Genomic DNA, 21,555 nt, shown 5'->3' on the forward strand with positions numbered 1-21,555 from the left:
GGCATCTCGGTGTCGAGGCTTGTCTCCAGCACTTTCTCGGTCCCGAGAAGGCTGCGTGCCGGTGTCTCGACCGGAGTCGGACGACCTCGGCACTGTTTGGGCCTTTTTCGGTGCCGACGGTCGGTCACCGAATTTATGGGTGGAGCCATGGCCGGATGGCAGTGGCGTCCCCTGGGCCTTGTAAATGTGTCTGTGTGGTTTTCGACGTCTTACTCACGGTTTGTGTATCGTCGAATCCTTCGGAGTCTGAGTCTTGGATCGAGAAGGTACCTTCCTCTTCCTGTTCCTCGAACTCCTGTTGGGCTGTCGGTGCGGACGCCATCTGAAGTCTTCTGGCTCGACGGTCTCGGAGTGTTTTTCGGGACCGGAACGCACGACAGGCCTCGCAGGTGTCTTCGCTGTGCTCAGGTGACAGGCACAGGTTGCAGACCAAGTGTTGGTCTGTGTAGGGGTATTTATTGTGGCATTTGGGGCAGAAACGGAACGGGGTCCGTTCCATCGGCGTTCTTCAGCACGCGGTCGGGCCGACCAGGCCCCGACGGGGGATCGAAAAAACTACCCTGAAGGGCACCGGAGCTCTTCGATCTTCGATGCGGTGTGGAATCTAAGTACGCCGATCCCGAACGCAACAATACCGACGAAAATCTTCCGAAATTAGCTAATTTTCCGTTCCGAAACTCGGAGCGACAGGAACACGTCCGAACCCGATGGCGGAAAAAAAACAATCGAAGATGGAGTCCACGCCCATGCGCAATGGAGACAAAAGGAGGAGTCACTCGGTCCCGTGACTCGAAAGACTTCTTCGAAGAAAAACAACTTGTAACACTCCGGCCCAACACCAGATGGCGAGCTATTGCAGAACATGCGTATCTACAGCGACAGATGCCATCGAACACCCAATTTTCCAAAGTCGCCTTTACATGTTATAAACAGTCATTTTTATGGACAAAAACATAGTTTTGGAGGAAGCATACTATTCGTGCAACACAGCCATCATTTACTACCACCTTTTCTTTCTTGTTCAGGATGCAGTCATTTTTGTACTCCTGATAAACATACTAAGCGGTCACACGCATGCACGCAAACATATTAAAAATAATTGATACAAAAACACATGTTGTACTTCTCTACCGAGGGCGGAAGGCAAAGATCGTAAATCACCTGAGCCCACAACAAGTGTGGAAGAGGCATCTAGGCGGTTGTGTCCACATACTGAAATTTGGGTGAGAGCTGATCTGGCTTAATTGTGTTTGGACAACTGTCTCTTCACTGGCACGTGTAGAGTTTTATTTACCTGTTTGTTTGGAGGGATGTATTAACTTGTAGGAAATCGAATTGGGAACTAAGAATGTGGGAAGGGGAGGTATCCGGTAGAATCGGAGTTCAGATACAGTTTAATCTGGATTATCTTTATTGCTCCATTAATAACAACCATTGCACTATAATACATAATAAAACGTCAATCTTAAATGACCATCTGCAAAAGACGAACAGTTAAGACCTTAAAAATACTTAAACAGTGGGGGGCAAAAATTTCGTCAAGGACTAATTACGGTCATTAGCAAACCTTCTTTTGCAGACTCGGAAATAAAACGATCATATGCAGGATCGTGAACAAGTTTTAAAAAGCTGCTTTCCTGAGGAGATTATTGTTCCTTAAATGTGTAAACAGTAATTTACGAATCACCAACCGGGGCAACCTGCATGTCCAACAACTTCCCCGAGTCAGCCATAGCCAGCTTCTTATGAAACAGCTGTTCAAACTTCACCCCTCTGCAACTGAATGGAATTGACTCTCCCATGAACTAACTTATTACAGCTAGTCTGCAGGAGCGGACATTATGAATTAAAAATTGCTGTTTTAGCAGCTTTCTTCTTTTCAGGCCCAGAGACGGGCAGGCACAAAGGGCGTGCAACAAACGTTCTCGGTTATGGCCACATAAGCAGCAGCCTTGGTCAGGATGCTGATCTTTCGAAGAGGGGCGAGTGTCTTTGGTGTCAAAGAACCCTATTCGATATAGCAAGAACTGATGTTTTACTTGAATAGGAAAGTGCTCCGCTAAATATCCTTGTGGGGAAGAGTCAAATAAGACCCAAAAAATACCCAGGCATGCCATCTTTTTGGCCAAAGACGTCTTTTCTGTGATAAGCAATAGGGAGCTCCATGCTTCTTCCATACCTAAGCTTTGGATGACTTGGTTAGGTTGCTTCCCCAAGTTCCTTTTCTATGGCTGGTTTGTTGCACCTGCACATCTTGCCAGCGGGAATGATTTATGGAGGTATTCACTGCAGTCTGTAGCCTCCAAGATGCCTTAAGAAAGGCTCCCTTTCGCTGAAAGACCTGTTGGTGTGTGTATTTTTTTTTTTATATATATATATTTTTTTAATAGGCCCATCTCCAGTCTGACCTGGGCAGCACTTATTGGAATGTTAATTACAGCCTTATATACTTTTAACTTGGCTGGTATTTAGTAAAAGGATCTCCCTGCCCTGCAATACTTCGGTCCCATAGGAAATAGCTGGGAGCAACTGGGCTGACATAACTTTTAGGAGGTGAGACAAAATCGGACAATCCAGCTTCTGCTTAAGCAGCTTGAAGCTGTTTATTAATGAGTGGATCTTTGCCTGTATCGAAAACAGGTGGCACTTCCGTTTCAATCAGGGTTTAAGGTGGACTACAAGATATTTGTATGACTGCACCACCTCCACTTTTTTTCCTCCCAGAAACCAATTGAAAGATTTGTAATTTGTACAGAGGAGCCGCATCATTTTTGTTTTGGCCAGATTTCTTTATAGGTCTTGCTGATCCATAAAAGTTTTAAGTGCTGTTATACTCTGTTGCAGGCCCGTGGAGTATGACTCAGTAATGAGATGTCGTTGGCATATTATAAGCACCCGACTTTATCTCAGCCTAGAGCTGGAGGAAGGCTGTTTACATGTGCTAACACACCTGCGAGGTCTGCCAGGTATAAATTAAACAAGATTGGAACCAAGACACATCCTTGCTTTATGCTAATCTTTTTAGGTATTCCTTTTGTTAGTCTGGTGCCATCTCCAATTTTAACCTGAGCCCAGGTATTGGTGTAAAGATCTATAGTGGCCCAAAGCAGAGTGTTTGGGTTTCCCCCTTTGGCCAGCTGGACCAAAGCCTTTCCCTTGTGACCCAGTCAAAGGATAAGTGAGAGAGCTATTAGATTTGTTGATGTTCCCATGCCTGCCCTGAAGCCTGTTTGAAATCTCCGGAGTAGCATATTTTCATCTGGCCAGGTTTGGAGGTGCTGTAACAGGTAGGATGCATACAACTTAGCTTCTACATCAATAAGGGCTATTAGCCTGTAGTTCGAAGGCAGAGCCAGATTGCCACTTTTATAAATAGTATGCACAATACTGCCTCTCTGTGATTCTGGGATCCGTTTAGCATGAGTGATGGTGTTAAAGTGGCGACAAATACTGCACCCAATATACTGGATCGCCTTTGAAGATTGCGTTTGGGAGGCCGTTAGGTTCAGCAGCCCCTTTGGACTTCATTTTCTTAACCAGGCTGACTAGTTGTTCTGGCTCCCAGACTTGATAGTAATTTACCTTCTCTGAGATGGGCAAAAGCTTCCCCTCTACTTGGTGACTTGGGGCTGGTTGTTTCCAGGGTGCAGACGTGGCCCCAACAATTGGGATGAGGGCTTAACTGGCATTTTTCCACCATCTGTTGGCCCGTACTAGCTGCAGATATGACTCTCCAAGGAAGCTGAGTCAATCCCAAAGCTTTATCTGGAGAAGCTTCTCTGTTTATAGATCACATTCCTGGGCTGGATTGTACTAGCAGACTATTGTGTGTCTAAATGCTGGTCAGAGTTTTATCCCAGGTCTTTGTGACTGTGAAAAGAGTTCCAGGGCAGAAGTGAGCAGCCTTGGCAGAATCCTAATTGTGTTTAAGGCAGAAGATTTACTGCAATGTGGGACAAAGTGCAGTAAAACAATGTTATGGCCAGAGCTAGACACCATGAAGGAGCTGTGCTGTGGTGGATCAACATTGAGAACTAGAAAGGCCTAATGGTCTTTGTGGCACTGTTTATTTGTGAATCTATGTGAGAGCTGCATCCACACCCTTCTGTATCTGTCTGTGCTCCTATATGTTAAATTCATCAAGATGCCTCATTTCTTTCCTTTCAGGGTAAGTTCAGCCTCGTGGTATTTTCTCAATGTTTTTGGCCTTCGCAGCATGTACAACCTGATCCTGGGACAGGACAACGGTAAGTCCATAGGGAAGTTGACTGGTTGTCAGGAAGGGGAATACAACCATTCATTGCAATGCATGTTGTCTGATCTTTCAATTACTTCTGGAGACTCTTGTGCACTAAGGCAAACACAACGTAAGCTGCCCCCACTGCATCACACAGGGTTAGTAAGTGAGTTTTGTATTGAATTGTAGTTTTTAAGGAGCAGGGGGCATGGAAAAAGCAAATGAAAAGGCTAAAGCCACAGGAGCTTTGCAAACATTTATGCCTAAAAGCCGAGACAACGTCACATTAAATAGGGTAAGGAAGAGCAAGTTTAATTCTCACATCCCAAAAAAACACCTTCACGTACCCACTTTAGGGTGGCACAACAGTGACAACTGCAGCACAAACAAGAGGTGTTTTTTTGTTTTTTGTGTGTGTGCCAGAGGCAAGTCCAGAGACAGCTCCTCGAGAAGAGCAGCCTCACAATCCACTGAGTAAGTCATTGGACCTCCGACCCCCTCCACACCCACGATACCTGTGGTGGTGGTGGGTGGGTGGGGGGGGGTGGATGGAAGGAAGGAAGGAAGGAAGGAAGGTGGGGGCTTCCTTTACTACAGACACGTGTGCTAAACCTAATAGAGCATGGGTATTGCACGCAGTTGATACAAACACTTCCCGCAAAATGCCAAATCTGAAAGATATAAAAGAAAGAGCAAGAATGAAAATGTCACTTACCCAGTGTACATCTGTTCGTGGCATCAGTCGCAGTAGATTCGCATGTTCTGCAATAGCTCGCCATCTGGTGTTGGGCTGGAGTGTTACAAGTTGTTTTTCTTCGAAGAAGTCTTTCGAGTCACGGGACCGAGTGACTCCTCCTTTTGTCTCCATTGCGCATGGGCGTCGACTCCATCTTCGATTGTTTTTCCCCGCAGAGGGTGAGGTAGGAGTTGAATTGTAGTAATAGTGCCCATGCAATGGAGTGACTAAGTATGCACCTATTTAAGGTTGAGATGATACATATATAAATAATTGAAGGTAACTTCCAAACTGCTACAGGCTCCCGGGGAGGCGGGTGGGCACATGCGAATCTACTGCGACTGATGCCACGAACAGATGTACACTGGGTAAGTGACATTTTCAGTTCGATGGCATCTGTCGCTGTAGATACGCATGTTCTGCATAGACTAGTAAGCAGTTATTTCCCCAAAAAGCGGTGGATCAGCCTGTAGGAGTGGAAGTAGTCTGAAATAATGTTCTTAATACGGCTTGACCTACTGTGGCTTGTTGTGCGGATAACACGTCTACACAGTAGTGCTTGGTGAATGTGTGGGGCGTAGACCATGTGGCTGCCTTACATATTTCTTGCATTGGGATGTTTCCTAGAAAGGCCATGGTAGCACCTTTCTTTCTGGTTGAATGTGCCCTTGGTGTAATGGGCAGCTGTCGTTTAGCTTTAAGGTAGCAGATTTGGATGCATTTAACTATCCATCTGGCTATACCTTGTTTTGAGATTGGGTTTCCTGCATGAGGTTTTTGAAATGCAATAAAGAGTTGTTTAGTCTTTCTGATGTTTTTTGTTCTGTCAATGTAATACATCAATGCTCTTTTGACATCTAATGTATGTAGTGCCCTTTCAGCTACGGTATCTGGCTGTGGAAAGAACACTGGAAGTTCCACTGTTTGATTTAGATGGAACGGTGAAATAACCTTTGGCAAAAATTTAGGATTGGTCCTTAGGACGACTTTATTTTTGTGTTGTTGTATAAAAGGTTCCTGTATTGTAAACGCCTGAATCTCGCTTACTCTTCTTAGGGAAGTAATGGCGATGAGAAATGCCACCTTCCAGGTTAGGAACTGTATGTCGCAGGAGTGCATGGGTTCAAAAGGTGGACCCATAAGTCTAGTTAGGACAACATTTAGGTTCCATGAAGGAACAGGTGGTGTTCTTGGTGGTATAATTCTCCTAAGGCCCTCCATGAATGCTTTAATGACTGGTATCTTATATAGGGAAGTTGAATAGGTAGTCTGCAGGTATGCAGATATTGCTGCAAGGTGTATTTTAATGGAAGAGAAAGCTAGGTTAGATTTTTGTAAGTGAAGCAAGTAACCCACTACATGTTCTGGAGTTGTGTGTAATGGTTGTATTTGATTAATATGGCAGTAGCAAACAAACCTCTTCCATTTACTTGCATAGCAGTGCCTGGTGGATGGCCTTCTGGCTTGTTTTATGACTTCCATACATTCTTGGGTAAGTTGTAAGTGCCCGAATTCTAGGATTTCAGGAGCCAGATTGCTAGATTCAGCGATGCTGGATCTGGGTGTCTGATCTTTTGGTTGTGCTGTGTCAACAGATCTGGCCTGTTGGGCAATTTGATGCAGGGTACCACTGATAGGTCTAGCAGCGTTGTGTACCAGGGTTGCCTTGCCCAAGTTGGTGCTATCAATATGAGTTTGAGTTTGCTTTGACTGAGTTTGTTTACCAGGTAAGGAAGGAGAGGGAGAGGAGGAAAAGCGTAAGCAAATATCCCTGACCAGTTCATCCATAGGGCATTGCCTTGGGATTGTTCGTGTGGGTATCTGGATGCGAAGTTTTGGCATTTTGCGTTCTCCCTTGTCGCAAACAAGTCTATCTGAGGTGTTCCCCAGAGTTTGAAATAAGTGTTCAGAATTTGGGGGTGAATTTCCCATTCGTGGACCTGTTGGTGATCTCGAGAGAGATTGTCTGCGAGTTGATTTTGGATCCCTGGTATAAACTGTGCTATTAGGCGAATTTGGTTGTGAATTGCCCAATGCCAAATCTTTTGTGCTAGCAGGCTTAACTGCGTGGAGTGCGTCCCCCCCTGCTTGTTTAGATAATACATTGTTGTCATGTTGTCTGTTTTGACGAGAATGTATTTGTGAACTATTATTGGTTGGAAAGCTTTTAGTGCTTGAAAAACTGCTAGAAGTTCTAGGTGATTGATATGCAGTTTTGTTTGATGTACGTTCCATTGTCCTTGTATGCTGTGTTGATCGAGGTGTGCTCCCCACCCTGTCATGGAAGCATCTGTTGTTATTACGTATTGTGGCACTGGGTCTTGGAAAGGCCGCCCCTTGTTTAAATTTATGTTGTTCCACCACAGGAGCGAGAGGTAAGTTTGGCGGTCTATTAACACCAGATCTAGAAGGTGACCCTGTGCTTGAGACCACTGCGATGCTAGGCATTGTTGTAAGGGCCTCATGTGCAGTCTTGCGTTTGGGACAATGGCTATGCATTAAGACATCATGCCTAGGAGTTGTAATACCATCTTTGCCTGTATCTTTTGTGTTGGATACATGCGTTGTATGATGGTGTTGAAATTTAGAATTCTTTGTGGACTTGGAGTGGCTACTCCCTTTGATGTGTCTATTATGGCTCCTAGGTATTGTTGTACCTTGCGCGGCAGAATGTTGGATTTTGTAAAGTTGACGGTGAACCCGAGTTTGAAGAGGGTTTGTATGATCTGATTTGTGTGATTTGAGCACTGTATGAACGAATGGGCCTTGATTAGCCAGTCGTCCAAATATGGGAACACATGTATTTGCTGCCTTCTTATGTGTGCAGCGACTACCGCTAGACATTTGGTAAAGACTCTTGGTGCGGTTGTTAATCCGAAAGGCAGTACCTTGAATTGGTAATGTATTCCTTTGAATAAAAACCTTAGGTATTTCCTGTGCGATGGGTGTATTGGTATATGGAAATAAGCATCCTTGAGGTCTAAAGTTGCCATGTAGTCGTGTAGTTTTAGCAATGGCAATACTTCTTGTAGTGTGACCATGTGGAAGTGGTCTGATTTGATGAAAGTGTTCACTACTCTGAGGTCTAGGATTGGTCTCAGCGTTTTGTCCTTCTTTGGTATCAGAAAGTACAGTGAGTAAACTCCTGTGTTTATTTGTGTGTTTGGCACTAATTCGATTGCATTCTTTTGCAATAGTGCCTGCACTTCTATCTCCAGGAGATTGGAATGGTGTGTTGTTAAATTTTGTGCTTTTGGTGGTATGTTCGGAGGGAATTGTAGAAATTCTATGCAATAACCATGTTGGATAATTGCTAGAACCCAAGTGTCTGTAGTGATTTCCTCCCATGCTTTGTAATAATGACCTATTCTTCCCCCCACTGGTGTTGTGTGGAGGGGGTGAGTGACATGTGAGTCACTGTTTAGTAGCAGGGGTTTTGGGGCTTTGAAATCTTCCTCTATTTCTAGGGAATTGCCCTCCTCTATATTGTCCCCGAAAACCTCCTCTATACTGTCCCTGGTAACTGGACGGTGTGGCTTGTGAGGTGCTGGCTTGCGTGCTTTGACCCCGAAACCCCCCTCGAAAGGGCGTTTTACGGAATGTGCTGTAATTCCCTCTGCTCTGCGGGGAATAGAGTGCGCCCATGGCTTTGGCAGTGTCCGTATCTTTTTTGAGTTTCTCAATCGCTGTGTCCACTTCTGGACCGAACAGTTCTTTTTCATTAAAGGGCATATTGAGAACTGCTTGTTGAATCTCTGGTTTAAATCCAGACGTTCGGAGCCATGCATGCCTTCTGATAGTTACAGATGTATTAATTGTCCGTGCAGCTGTATCTGCAGCGTCCATGGAGGAGCGGATCTGGTTGTTGGAAATGGACTGTCCCTCCTCAACCACTTGTTTTGCCCTATTTTGTAAGTCCTTGGGCAGATGGTCAATGAGATGTTGCATCTCGTCCCAGTGGGCTCTGTCATAGCGCGCAAGTAGTGCCTGGGAGTTCGCGATGCGCCACTGGTTTGCAGCTTGTGCTGCGACTCTTTTACCAGCTGCATCGAACTTGCGGCTTTCTTTATCTGGGGGTGGTGCATCTCCAGATGTGTGAGAGTTGGCCCTTTTCCTAGCTGCTCCTACAACGACAGAGTCTGGTGGCAGCTGTGTAGTGATGAAAACCGGGTCTGTAGGAGGCGCCTTATACTTTTTTTCCACCCTTGGTGTGATGGCCCTACTTTTGACCGGCTCCTTAAAGATGTCTTTTGCGTGCCGGAGCATACCAGGGAGCATAGGCAGGCTTTGGTATGAGCTGTGGGTGGTGGAGAGTGTGTTGAATAAAAAATCATCCTCGACTTGTTCTGAGTGGAGGCTCACGTTGTGAAATTGTGCTGCTCTAGCCACCACCTGAGAATACGCGGTGCTGTCTTCTGGTGGAGATGGCTTCGTAGGGTATGCCTCCGGACTGTTATCTGACACTGGGGCGTCGTATAGGTCCCATGCGTCCTGATCTTGGTCACCCTGGCTCATGGTGGTGTGAGCTGGGGAGTGTGATGGAGTTTGTGCTGGTGAGACGTTAATCACGGGCGGAGGAGAGGGTGGTGGGGTAACTCTTTTCACCACTTTTGGTTGTGGTGTCTGTTCAGTCTGGAACTCCAACCTTCTCTTTCTCCTAATGGGGGGAAGGGTGCTTATTTTTCCTGTCCCCTGCTGTATGAAGATACGCTTTTGCGTATGGTCCACATCAGTTGTTTGTAGCTCTTCCTCAAACCTATGCTTCTGCATTTGGGAGGTTAGCGAGTGCTCTTCTGTATAAGAGCCTGAAGCTGGGTCGCTTGCAGTTTGTTTCGGCATCGAAACCCTGTCTGCGTGTTTTTTCGGCTCCGAGGTGACTTTTTTCTTTTTCGGGGCCGAAACTTCTCGGCGTCGATCTGTTTCGGTGCCGCTGTCTCGGCGTCGAGCCGTGTCGACACCGGCATCTCGGTGTCGAGGCTTGTCTCCAGCACTTTCTCGGTCCCGAGAAGGCTGCGTGCCGGTGTCTCGACCGGAGTCGGACGATCTCGGCACTGCTTGGGCCTTTTTCGGTGCCGACGGTCGGTCACCGAATTTATGGGTGGAGCCATGGCCGGATGGCAGTGGCGTCCCCTGGGCCTTGTAAATGTTTCTCTGTGTGGTTTTCGACGTCTTACTCACGGTTTGTGTATCGTCGAATTCTTCGGAGTCTGAGTCTTGGATCGAAAAGGTACCTTCCTCTTCCTGTTCCTCGAACTCCCGTTGGGCTGTCGGTGCGGACGCCATCTGAAGTCTTCTGGCTCGACGGTCTCGGAGTGTTTTTCGGGACCGGAACGCACGACAGGCCTCGCAGGTGTCTTCGCTGTGCTCAGGTGACAGGCACAGGTTGCAGACCAAGTGTTGGTCTGTGTAGGGGTATTTATTGTGGCATTTGGGGCAGAAACGGAACGGGGTCCGTTCCATCGGCGTTCTTCAGCACGCGGTCGGGCCGACCAGGCCCCGACGGGGGATCGAAAAACTACCCCGAAGGGCACCGGAGCTCTTCGATCTTCGATGCGGTGTGGAACCTAAGTACGCCGATCCCGAACGCAACAATACCGACGAAAATCTTCCAAAATTAGCTATCTTTCCGTTCCGAAACTCGGAGCAACAGGAACACGTCCGAACCCGATGGCGGAAAAAAACAATCGAAGATGGAGTCGACGCCCATGCGCAATGGAGACAAAAGGAGGAGTCACTTGGTCCCGTGACTCGAAAGACTTCTTCGAAGAAAAACAACTTGTAACACTCCGGCCCAACACCAGATGGCGAGCTATTGCAGAACATGCGTATCTACAGCGACAGATGCCATCGAACGTAGTATTACAAAGACATGTGACGGTAATCTTGGGAAAGGGAACAATAGAAATTGTATCCAAAAGGAACATAACCGGCATGCACTCTGTAGTTTCTTGTTTCAAAGCACAACTCAACTGCTGTGGCCAGTAGAGCACTGGGAGTTTGTCAACGGATTTGTCAAGACACAAAGGTTCCAGATGTCGAATTTACAGGAGGTGATTCCCCTCTTGAGAGAAGAGGAATAGCTGGCAGCTGTAGGCCTACAAGATGCCTACTTCCACAGCCCCATTCATCCCCCACACTGACAGTGCCTCTGGTTTCTGTAAAAGGGATGCACTATCATTCCAAAGTATTACCCCTTGATTAAAAAATAAATCTGCAACAAGGGTGTTTATCTTTGTAACTTCTGCCAGTGTTTTGGTAAAGTCATTTTGTGAACAAACCCAAGGTGCTCTCCCCTCCCACCCCCCACTTTTTTTTTATTTTTTTAAATTTTTTAATCATCACGTAAACCATTACACCACCTGCCCTCTTTCAGAGTTCCACTAACGCATCAAAAAGGGCACTACACTTGTTGGATGTAAGTATTAATGTACTATATTCAAGAAACAAACGCCAGAAAACCTCTGCAGTTTTTTGTGGCGCACTCTGAACAAGCTGTGGGAGCAGCAATAACTAAAATCACTGTCGCCAGACGGATATTACAAAATATTGAGCATCGCTGCGGTTTGGCAAAGCCAAGAGCTAATTCTACTACGAATAAAGGAGTCATGCTCTCATTCATGGCCGAAGTATCTTTACAAGATACCTGCAAGGTGGCTGCATGTTCATCGGAACACACCTTCACAAAACACTGTTATGTGGATATCCACACTCGTGAAGGAAATATTGATTGGGCAATCCTTCATTAAACATTGTCATCTGCTTCCTGTTACCATGTGTATACGGTGGGGGGCAGGAGGGTGAGACTTGTAGATGCACAGTTCTAAAGTAGCAGAGACTTTATGCTGCAAAATAAACCAATTACTTACAGGAAGAGTAGTTGTGCGGCTTCAGTCACTTGGGACCCTCACACTTCCCCAGGCTTACAGTCTGTCACGCTCAAGGTCTATCTATGTCGACATCCACTAAAGATTAAAAAAAAAAAAGTTATATTCTATAACACTCCCGGACCCCACACTAGATGGTGTAACTATGCACTCATGTGACTCTAAAAACTTCAAACCGCAAAACCAGAATCCCAGGTACCTGGTTGCCGCACTCTGCAGGTCATGTGTAGTTTTATAGTCTGGCCGAAAGACCTTGGTGAGTGGCATAAAAGAGCTATGAAACTTCATGGTATTTGGTTGAGATTCATTTCGAGCTCAGCCTGCATTACTACCTTTCTGTTTCAACATGAGACTCTCTCGCTTTGTGGACTATACTGTGACCGTTCGATTAATATGTCATCTACTCCGGGTGTAGTTCAGCCCATCATCTCCTGCTCCATTAGAATTCATCTTCATCAGTAGCACTAGCAAGGGATTCACAGAATTTGCACTAGGCTTGTTTCAGAGCGTTGACCGTGGCACAGTGAATAAAGTGAGCTCGGATGTGCTTGCCTAGGGAGCAATCTCCCTTGTTAATAATAACCGTATGTAAGGAAATGCCTCCTTGGCATGGTTGCCCCCTGACTTTTTGCCTTTGCTGATGCTATGTTTACAATTGAAAGTGTGCTGAGGCCTGCTAACCAGGCCCCAGCACCAGTGTTCTTTCCCTAAACCTGTACTTTTGTATCCACAATTGGCAGACCCTGGCATCCAGATAAGTCCCTGGTAACTGGTACTTCTAGTACCAAGGGCCCTGATGCCAAGGAAGGTCTCTAAGGGCTGCAGCATGTCTTATGCCACCCTGGAGACCTCTCACTCAGCACAGACACACTGCTTGCCAGCTTGTGTGTGCTAGTGAGGACAAAACGAGTAAGTCGACATGGCACTCCCCTCAGGGTGCCATGCCAGCCTCTCACTGCCTATGCAGTATAGGTAAGACACCCCTCTAGCAGGCCTTACAGCCCTAAGGCAGGGTGCACTATACCATAGGTGAGGGTACCAGTGCATGAGCATGGTACCCCTACAGTGTCTAAACAAAACCTTAGACATTGTAAGTGCAGGGTAGCCATAAGAGTATATGGTCTGGGAGTCTGTCAAACACGAACTCCACAGCACCATAATGGCTACACTGAAAACTGGGAAGTTTGGTATCAAACTTCTCAGCACAATAAATGCACACTGATGCCAGTGTACATTTTATTGTAAAATACACCACAGAGGGCACCTTAGAGGTGCCCCCTGAAACTTAACCGACTATCTGTGTAGGCTGACTAGTTTTAGCAGCCTGCCACAAACCGAGACATGTTGCTGGCCCCATGGGGAGAGTGCCTTTGTCACTCTGAGGCCAGTAACAAAGCCTGCACTGGGTGGAGATGCTAACACCTCTCCCAGGCAGGAATTGTCACACCTGGCGGTGAGCCTCAAAGGCTCACCTCCTTTGTGCCAACCCAGCAGGACACTCCAGCTAGTGGAGTTGCCCGCCCCCTCCGGCCAGGCCCCACTTTTGGCGGCAAGGCCGGAGAAAATAATGAGAAAAACAAGGAGGAGTCACTGGCCAGTCAGGACAGCCCCTAAGGTGGCCTGAGCTGAGGTGACTCTACCTTTTAGAAATCCTCCATCTTGCAGATGGAGGATTCCCCCAATAGGGTTAGGATTGTGACCCCCTCCCCTTGGGAGGAGGCACAAAGAGGGTGTACCCACCCTCAGGGCTAGTAGCCATTGGCTACTAACCCCCCAGACCTAAACACGCCCTTAAATTTAGTATTTAAGGGCTACCCTGAACCCTAGAAAATTAGATTCCTGCAACTACAAGAAGAAGGACTGCCCAGCTGAAAACCCCTGCAGAGGAAGACCAGAAGACGACAACTGCCTTGGCTCCAGAAACTCACCGGCCTGTCTCCTGCCTTCCAAAGATCCTGCTCCAGCGACGCCTTCCAAAGGGACCAGCGACCTCGACATCCTCTGAGGACTGCCCCTGCTTCGAAAAGACAAGAAACTCCCGAGGACAGCGGACCTGCTCCAAGAAAGGCTGCAACTTTGTTTCCAGCAGCCTTGAAAGAACCCTGCAAGCTCCCCGCAAGAAGCGTGAGACTTGCAACACTGCACCCGGCGACCCCGACTCGGCTGGTGGAGATCCGACGCCTCAGGAGGGACCCCAGGACTACTCTGATACTGTGAGTACCAAAACCTGTCCCCCCTGAGCCCCCACAGCGCCGCCTGCAGAGGGAATCCCGAGGCTTCCCCTGACCGCGACTCTTTGAACCTAAAGTCCCGACGCCTGGGAGAGACCCTGCACCCGCAGCCCCCAGGACCTGAAGGACCGGACTTTCACTGGAGAAGCGACCCCCAGGAGTCCCTCTCCCTTGCCCAAGTGGAGGTTTCCCCGAGGAATCCCCCCCTTGCCTGCCTGCAGCGCTGAAGAGATCCCGAGATCTCTCATAGACTAACATTGCGAACCCGACGCTTGTCTCTACACTGCACCCGGCCGCCCCCGCGCCGCTGAGGGTGAAATTTCGGTGTGGACCTGTGTCCCCCCCGGTGCCCTACAAAACCCCCCTGGTCTGCCCTCCGAAGACGCGGGTACTTACCTGCAAGCAGACCGGAACCGGGGCACCCCCTTCTCTCCATTCTAGCCTATGTGTTTTGGGCACCACTTTGAACTCTGCACCTGACCGGCCCTGAGCTGCTGGTGCGGTGACTTTGGGGTTGCTCTGAACCCCCAACGGTGGGCTACCTTGGACCAAGAACTGAACCCTGTAAGTGTCCTACTTACCTGGTAAAACTAACAAAAACTTACCTCCCCCAGGAACTGTGAAAATTGCACTAAGTGTCCACTTTTAAAACAGCTATTTGTCAATAACTTGAAAAGTATACATGCAATTTTTATGATTTGAAGTTCCTAAAGTACTTACCTGCAATACCTTTCGAACAAGATATTACATGTTAAATTTGAACCTGTGGTTCTTAAAATAAACTAAGAAAATATATTTTTTTCTATAAAAACCTATTGGCTGGATTTGTCTCTGAGTGTGTGTACCTCATTTATTGTCTATGTGTATGTACAACAAATGCTTAACACTACTCCTTGGATAAGCCTACTGCTCGACCACACTACCACAAAATAGAGCATTAGTATTATCTCTTTTTACCACTATTTTACCTCTAAGGGGAACCCTTGGACTCTGTGCATGTTATTCCTTACTTTGAAATAGCACATACAGAGCCAACTTCCTACACCGTAGAAATTAGTAATGTTTTACAATATATTAAACCCCTTTTCCTATCCCAACACTATAATGAGAAGGTACCACAATTACTTTATTTATTGCTACTCATTTTCTCGAATGTGGAGGAATTCATTATGAACTTTTATATTTCTAAAGTGTGCAAAGCACGTCATAAAAAAGAAGCTTATGATCAATTAAAAGATCAGCACATAATAATAGGGTGAGAAGAGACTAATTCTGTTACTCGTGATTGTGGTGGGATACGTGTGCCTTGTCCTTGTCTACAGTGGAAGTGTGTAAATGCGTTATGTGCCTTGGTATCTTCCTGTAAGTGGTTCCCAAAGGGGGCCATTGTAGTCAAGCCAATCACCGTCACTCCCACACTGACAGGCTCGGATCTGATAAGGCTTTAAGACTTTGCGAGCTACAAAAACCCAGCAACCATTCACTGAAGTGAAACACACTGCATATCTGTCTTCATGAATTGATTTAGCAACAGAATCCTTGTTGCTTTTTGATATTATCAACTGAATTACCCACTGTCCCTGACCTACAGCCATTGTATTTCCTCTGGTTCCTATTTGTACTGTAGGGCAATATTCTTCCCGTAGCCTGAAAGCTACGTTTATAGATTTGTTTCACCACAGAGTCCTGCAGTATTCCTAAGAGTTTGTAATGAAATAATTGGAGGCGCCAATAGTACTCCGAGTGTAACAAACACTCAGAGGTGCCCTTAAAGCCATCGCAGGAGCCTTGTGAAGTTTTTCCTAGCCGTATGTATTGGTTCTTTTTAAGAGGTTTAAACATGTGCTTGTTTGCCATCTTGCTGCAGCTGCTGATCAGAGTCGCATCATGCAGGACCAGATGACGGGGGCTGCAGTTGCCATGCCTCCAGACCCCAACAAGGCTTTCAAGGTGAGACATTTGTGTGGTCTTAGGGATTTTAACATATCCTACTGTGTCCATGAACCGACTGAGAAGTGTTACGACATCTCACTTTCTTTTACAATGTGTAACAGTACCTGTTAACGTTAATAAATTGTGCTTTCTCAAACATAACTGGGCAGGACTTCACCTTCTCTTACCTTACTGTGACTCCATGGGATGTCCTCCTCCTGGTCATCTATCCTTCATAACTGTCCACAGTACATTTTTGTGTTCAATTGGACTTGAATGCACACAGTGCTTCTAATAGTCCTTCAGACACGATTGCACAGGGTTCCTGCTTTTGTCCTATTGGAAATGACTGTGCAGAACGTTATCCCCCAAGTTTCTATTTATACATGACTATGCAAGACACCTATTGTGTTCCATCACACATGACCACTAGATTTCAGCTCGAGTCTTAATAGACATAACTGTTCAGAATAGGCTTCCATCAGACGTGGCTGGCAGGTTGCCCCATTCTGCGTCTCTTGGGTTTCTTGGACAAAACAGTGTCTTGTGTATGTGTGTAACTTCATGCCCATATGGACTTGTTTCTAGTCCTGGACTCTCATCTGACAACTTAGTTTATTTTGGTTATTGTAGTCTTCATCCACGTCTGCGGTACTAGTTAGACTGACAGTCGTGATAGCACTGATTTGTGGACCATAAGCCCAGGACTGGAAACTGGCCTTCGTTTAAATATCATTCCATTCCATTGCTTTTTTTACCTTGTCTGTAATACTACAGAAGGGGGGCCCCACCAAATAATCAGTTAAGGTCCTGTCATGGAAGGAGCATTCCAGTCTGAACTGCTGGACACCTCACCTTAGAATGAAAATAAGCAAATCAAGATGTATTTCAACATTGTTGGGCCTTAACAGCGAGGTGCCTCTAGGGTCCCTGCAGTAGAGAAAGCTGTGCATCTGCATGTTTACACCCGGAGAGACTCGAGACTGAATAAAGTGTTTACATCTATCACTTTTTGCTTTTTAAGCCAATTCTTGTGTTTGCATAGGATTAGTTTTCGTGTTTTGGAAGACTTGCTTGCAACAAACAGTCTTAAACTTTTTATCAAACATGACTGCACAGAACTGACTGTGTTCGATCTGACGTGGCTCACTCCCCCTGTTAACATATGACCTGCACACCAAGATGTAACTGTATGTTTGCGTTGCGAAGGAAACAAAAGTGGCTTCTGGTGTAATGTAAAACATGACCACCTTATAGTCTTGATCCCTAAAGCTGGACGGCAACTCCTCACACAAATATCTGAAACCCTTTTTGCTTTCCAAGTAACTAATGGCAAGTAGGCTGTCATAATGCAGGGATATTCATTTTATATTTCTCAGGCTTAGCATTTTAGTCCCATGCGGGCAGAAGCCTCTAGTGTAGAAGTTTGCTGAGGAGGCAACCTACACCATAGTATATTTTGATTTTACTGCTAGTAAATCCAGGGTGCTGCTGGTGTCTTATATACATTTGCTGTCGCTTTTCCACCTCCCTGCGGAACCATCAGTTTAATCCACTCCTACTTGTTTCCCAGTTTTTGTGTATGAAAGAGAGATGCATTCAGAATGTATTGCCGACAAACCGGAATTGTAGTTTTCCCTCCGTAGTCTCCGTTCCCGTTCTGTACCGAAGTAATCTGTATTCTCTCTCTTGGAACTTCGCAGGCAGAGTGGGAAGCCTTGGAAATTGTTGATCATCAATGGGCTCTGGAGAGCGTGGAAGATGAACTAATGGCAAAGGACCTGGACTTTGAGGGGCTCCACAGTCGGGAGCCTGTTGCCACCACATCCTTCTAAGATTGTTGGCTCACCACTGCGCAGAATACAGTGACCACCAGGAAAGCCTCCAGGAAGCACAGCATATAGTGTCCAGAAGCAACTTCCTGCAGCTGCCTCTTGAGCTCATCCTACACATTGGAAGCGCACAAGACTGTGGTGGTGCCTGCATCTTCATCTGGCCCCTTCTGCACGCTGCCTGATGCACCAGCACAGTATTTACTGCCAGGGTGGACTCTGTTATGGTGTGCAGATTGGAGAGCACCCAAGAATATCGCACCACCTTCGGACTTCTCGATCTCCTTTCTTCCAGCCAGTTTAGGGGAAAATGCCAGAACCCCTACTTCTGTGATTTCACAGGCATCTGATCAACATACATTTCTAATTTGATTTTCTTTTTCTTGTAACACTGTTAGGCGAATTCCAGGTACAGCAACATTTGGGGGATTTGCTAGACTTGCAGAAGCCGTGAAGTGACCTTATCTCCGAGTCCCCAGTCTTGCTTTTCTCTTGGAGGTCGTCGGAAATATTCTACTACTATTTGTATTCCCAAATGGTGCACTTTTGAAAGAACTTGCTTATTTGTTTATACATCCCAGCCCTACACCGTGGGCTGAACCCAGTAAAATATAAAATTGCTGAGTATGTGTGATAAGTGACTGAAAGTACTTTTATTCTGAAGATTGAGATAGTGTTACTCAATGTGCCAAATTATGCCATTCTGTAAAAAAGCAATAAACTCTTAAATTCATCTCAGGTGTTATGATCTTTGTGTAATTTGGCTGCGACTCAAAAGCACTAGAAAGGGAAATCTTTCACCAGGATGAGTGGATCACATCCTGTAACTCCAAAGATACCTCCACACAGCAGCCAGTGCACCCCAGCTCTGCAGAAAGCTACCTTGCATAGTGATCGATTTTAAGAACATCTTACATATTATTAATGGCACCAATCAATTTTATTATTCTCGGCTGAAGCATAATTTCTAAGATCAACGTCACACTGCACATATTTGTACTATACAACTTTGATAAATTTAATTGAAATCGAAAGAAACCCCCTAGCTAGGCAGTTGTATAGAAATTCAAGAACCGTGAAGTTTAATGTGTAGAACTAAATCCTAGACTGAGCGCTCTGTGTCCACAAGGTAAGTAAATGATCTCCAAACTGCAGTTCTCCAGTTTACTCAAACAGCTTGAGCCATGTTTTTCACCTTCTGGAACTTTGCAAACTTCGATTGTAGACCATCCCAACTATGTTCCTAGAATGCCGAAGTATTCAAGAACTAAATGTTAATGTGAGTTACCTCCGCCCCTTTCAGGTAAAACATTTCAATTTAAAAGTGTATGAGGAATGTAATTGTGCTGGAGGCAGACTCACGACTTTGAAATCAAGCCTTGACATGAGTGGTTTTGATGATATAGGCCAACGAATCATTGCACAGGGAGTTTACACTCTTTACTGGTGTCTGTAGGTTAAACTTTCAATTAGCGGGTAGTATCTCTTTACCTTCAACTACACCAAGCTACGTTACTGTGCCTTGCCCCTCTTCCCTACATAGGTTTTGGTGCCTAAGTCGTATCTCCTCTCCTTCCCTGGCTGAGAAAGGTTTAAATTCATTTGCAAGTGTGTGTATGTATGTATCTATGAATATAGATCATGAAATTGCACCTCAAGCCCCCTCAGTATGGTTTTAGTGCTACTGAGTGCCTGTCTGGCAGCAATGACATTACAAGGAGTCCCTCCCCCTGCATCCGCAGGCACCTGCTGCAACGACGACCGGCTGCATGGATCTCCCCTAATCTTGAGCTGTGTGTATCCTGCATCACGGTGTTGGTCCAGAGTAGTCCTCTCTGCCAGCTGTCCAACTTTGGTGGAGGTAAGCCCTTGCCTTTGCATGCAGGACAGTACCCACATGCACTGCATCTCTTGCAGCTGCCAAGGCTTGTTTGCATCTCCTCCAAGGGATCTTCAGTCAACGTATAGCTCTAGTACCCAGCACTCCTTCCTGTGACATGCACAGCTCTGTGTGGTTCTCCTGCGGTGTGGGACCCTTTCCTGTAGTGCTGCATGGGCTCCTACAACTTCTGTGTCCCCAACCTGTGGGTGCTACCTCTGCCCCTTGGGATCTCTGTATAGCTGAGAGTCCCCTCTGACTCCCACTCCTGGGTTGAGTCCTCCTGGCCCTTGCTGGTCCCCGGCCGCTCCACTTTTCCGTTAACCGTGAAGTTGCCTTTGCCAAGGCTTGCGGGTGGAATTCCTACACCGACACCAGTCTGCATTCTTCACTCCAGCATGGGACATCCATCAGGAACTCTTCTCTGGCTCCAGTGCTGACCTGTTCTTCCTCACCGTCGACCAACTCCTGCAAGTACAGCTGGGTGGGTAGTAGCTCCTAGACTCCAATGTGACTCTTGGACTTGGTCCCCTCTCTCCACAAGTCTATCTCTCCAGGAATCCACCGCTGGTTTCTTGCAGTCTTGTTTGGGTTCTTCCTTTTGGGTGGTTTGGGGAAATTCCAGTGAGTTACTCCTGCTTTTCTGGTCGCTGGATTGGGGGAGGGGACTGGGGGGGGGGGGGGGGGGGGAGGCTATATTACTGACCTCTGTGGTTTTCTAGTACTCCCAGCTCCCCTCTTCACATTCCACTTAGCTAAAGTCGGGGTCCTATGTTTTCATTCCATTTTTTTTAGTATATGGTTTGGATTTCTCCTAGGGTCACTATTGGTTATTTACATTTGCACTGTTTTCTAACCTTTTCTATGCCTATTACTGTTTTACTAGTGTATATAATTAGTGTACTACTTACCTCCTATTGGAGGGTTGCCCTTCTAGTCCTTTTTGTGGTATTGTGTGACCAAAAATAAAGTACCTTTATTTTTGTACAACTGAGTTTTCTTTCCTGTGCTGTGTGACTACACTGTGGTTTTGCATGAGCTTTGCGTGTCTCCTGGATAAGCCTTGGCTGCTCATCCACAGCTACCTCTAGAGAGCCTGGCTTCTAGACATTGCCTACACTTCACTAAGAGGTGATACCTTGACCTAGTACATGGTGTAAGTACCTTAGGTACCCACCACAGAACAGGCCAGCTTCCTACAAAGGCTGATCGGGCAGCCGAAGGAACGCCGATAAGCCAGAAACATAGCTTTTGAAAGTGCATAATGCAGAACCCTGTTGGGCATGCGATAAGACAGAGAGAAGAATGTCAGAGAGAGAAGCAGAAAGAGGCTCAATAGATCTTTCTGTACAATAATATACAAAGAGTTTCCAACGGCAGGTGTTTACCACCTTAGTGGTGGGACAACTGGCTGCCAAAATAATGTTGCAGACTTTAAGAAGAAGGTCAAAGGCTGTCAAACTGTGGCCGCTCAATCTCCATGCATGAAGGCGCGGAGCAGATAGGTTCAGGTGGAGAACCTTCCCCTGCTACTGCGACAGATCTTCCCGAAGGGGTAGCCTGATTGGAGGACTGATGCTCATTTTCAGAAGCTCAGGATAAACTCTCCATGCCCTGTCTAGAGCAACCAGGATTACTTGGGCTCGGTCGTTCTTGACCTTCTTGAGAACTGGGCAGAAAGGCGACAAAAAATGTTGCTGAAAGACTGCCGCCTTGGAAACTACTACTCGTAATATTGATGACACTGCGCATTGTCTGCAGAGGCGAACGGATCTCCCCACTGCTGAAAGAGTCTTTGTGCCAACTCTGGATGGGTCACCACTT

General features: G+C 46.4%; 1 protein-coding gene across 1 annotated transcript in view; it reads left to right on the forward strand.

Annotated features, from left to right (window-relative positions):
• The window catches only part of LOC138261039 (ER membrane protein complex subunit 3-like), a 41,055-nt gene extending 22,470 nt beyond the window's left edge, over positions 1-18,585 (forward strand). Inside the window, exons 6-8 of the mRNA XM_069209657.1 lie at positions 4,168-4,247; positions 15,956-16,038; positions 17,724-18,585. Of these exons, the coding sequence (XP_069065758.1) occupies positions 4,168-4,247; positions 15,956-16,038; positions 17,724-17,855 (295 nt within the window). The 3' untranslated portion in view covers positions 17,856-18,585. The remainder of the gene's footprint in view (positions 1-4,167; positions 4,248-15,955; positions 16,039-17,723) is intronic.
• Positions 18,586-21,555: the final 2,970 nt, after the last annotated feature.

Source organism: Pleurodeles waltl, chromosome 10 (assembly GCF_031143425.1).
Source record: "Pleurodeles waltl isolate 20211129_DDA chromosome 10, aPleWal1.hap1.20221129, whole genome shotgun sequence".
NCBI lineage: Eukaryota > Metazoa > Chordata > Amphibia > Caudata > Salamandridae > Pleurodeles > Pleurodeles waltl.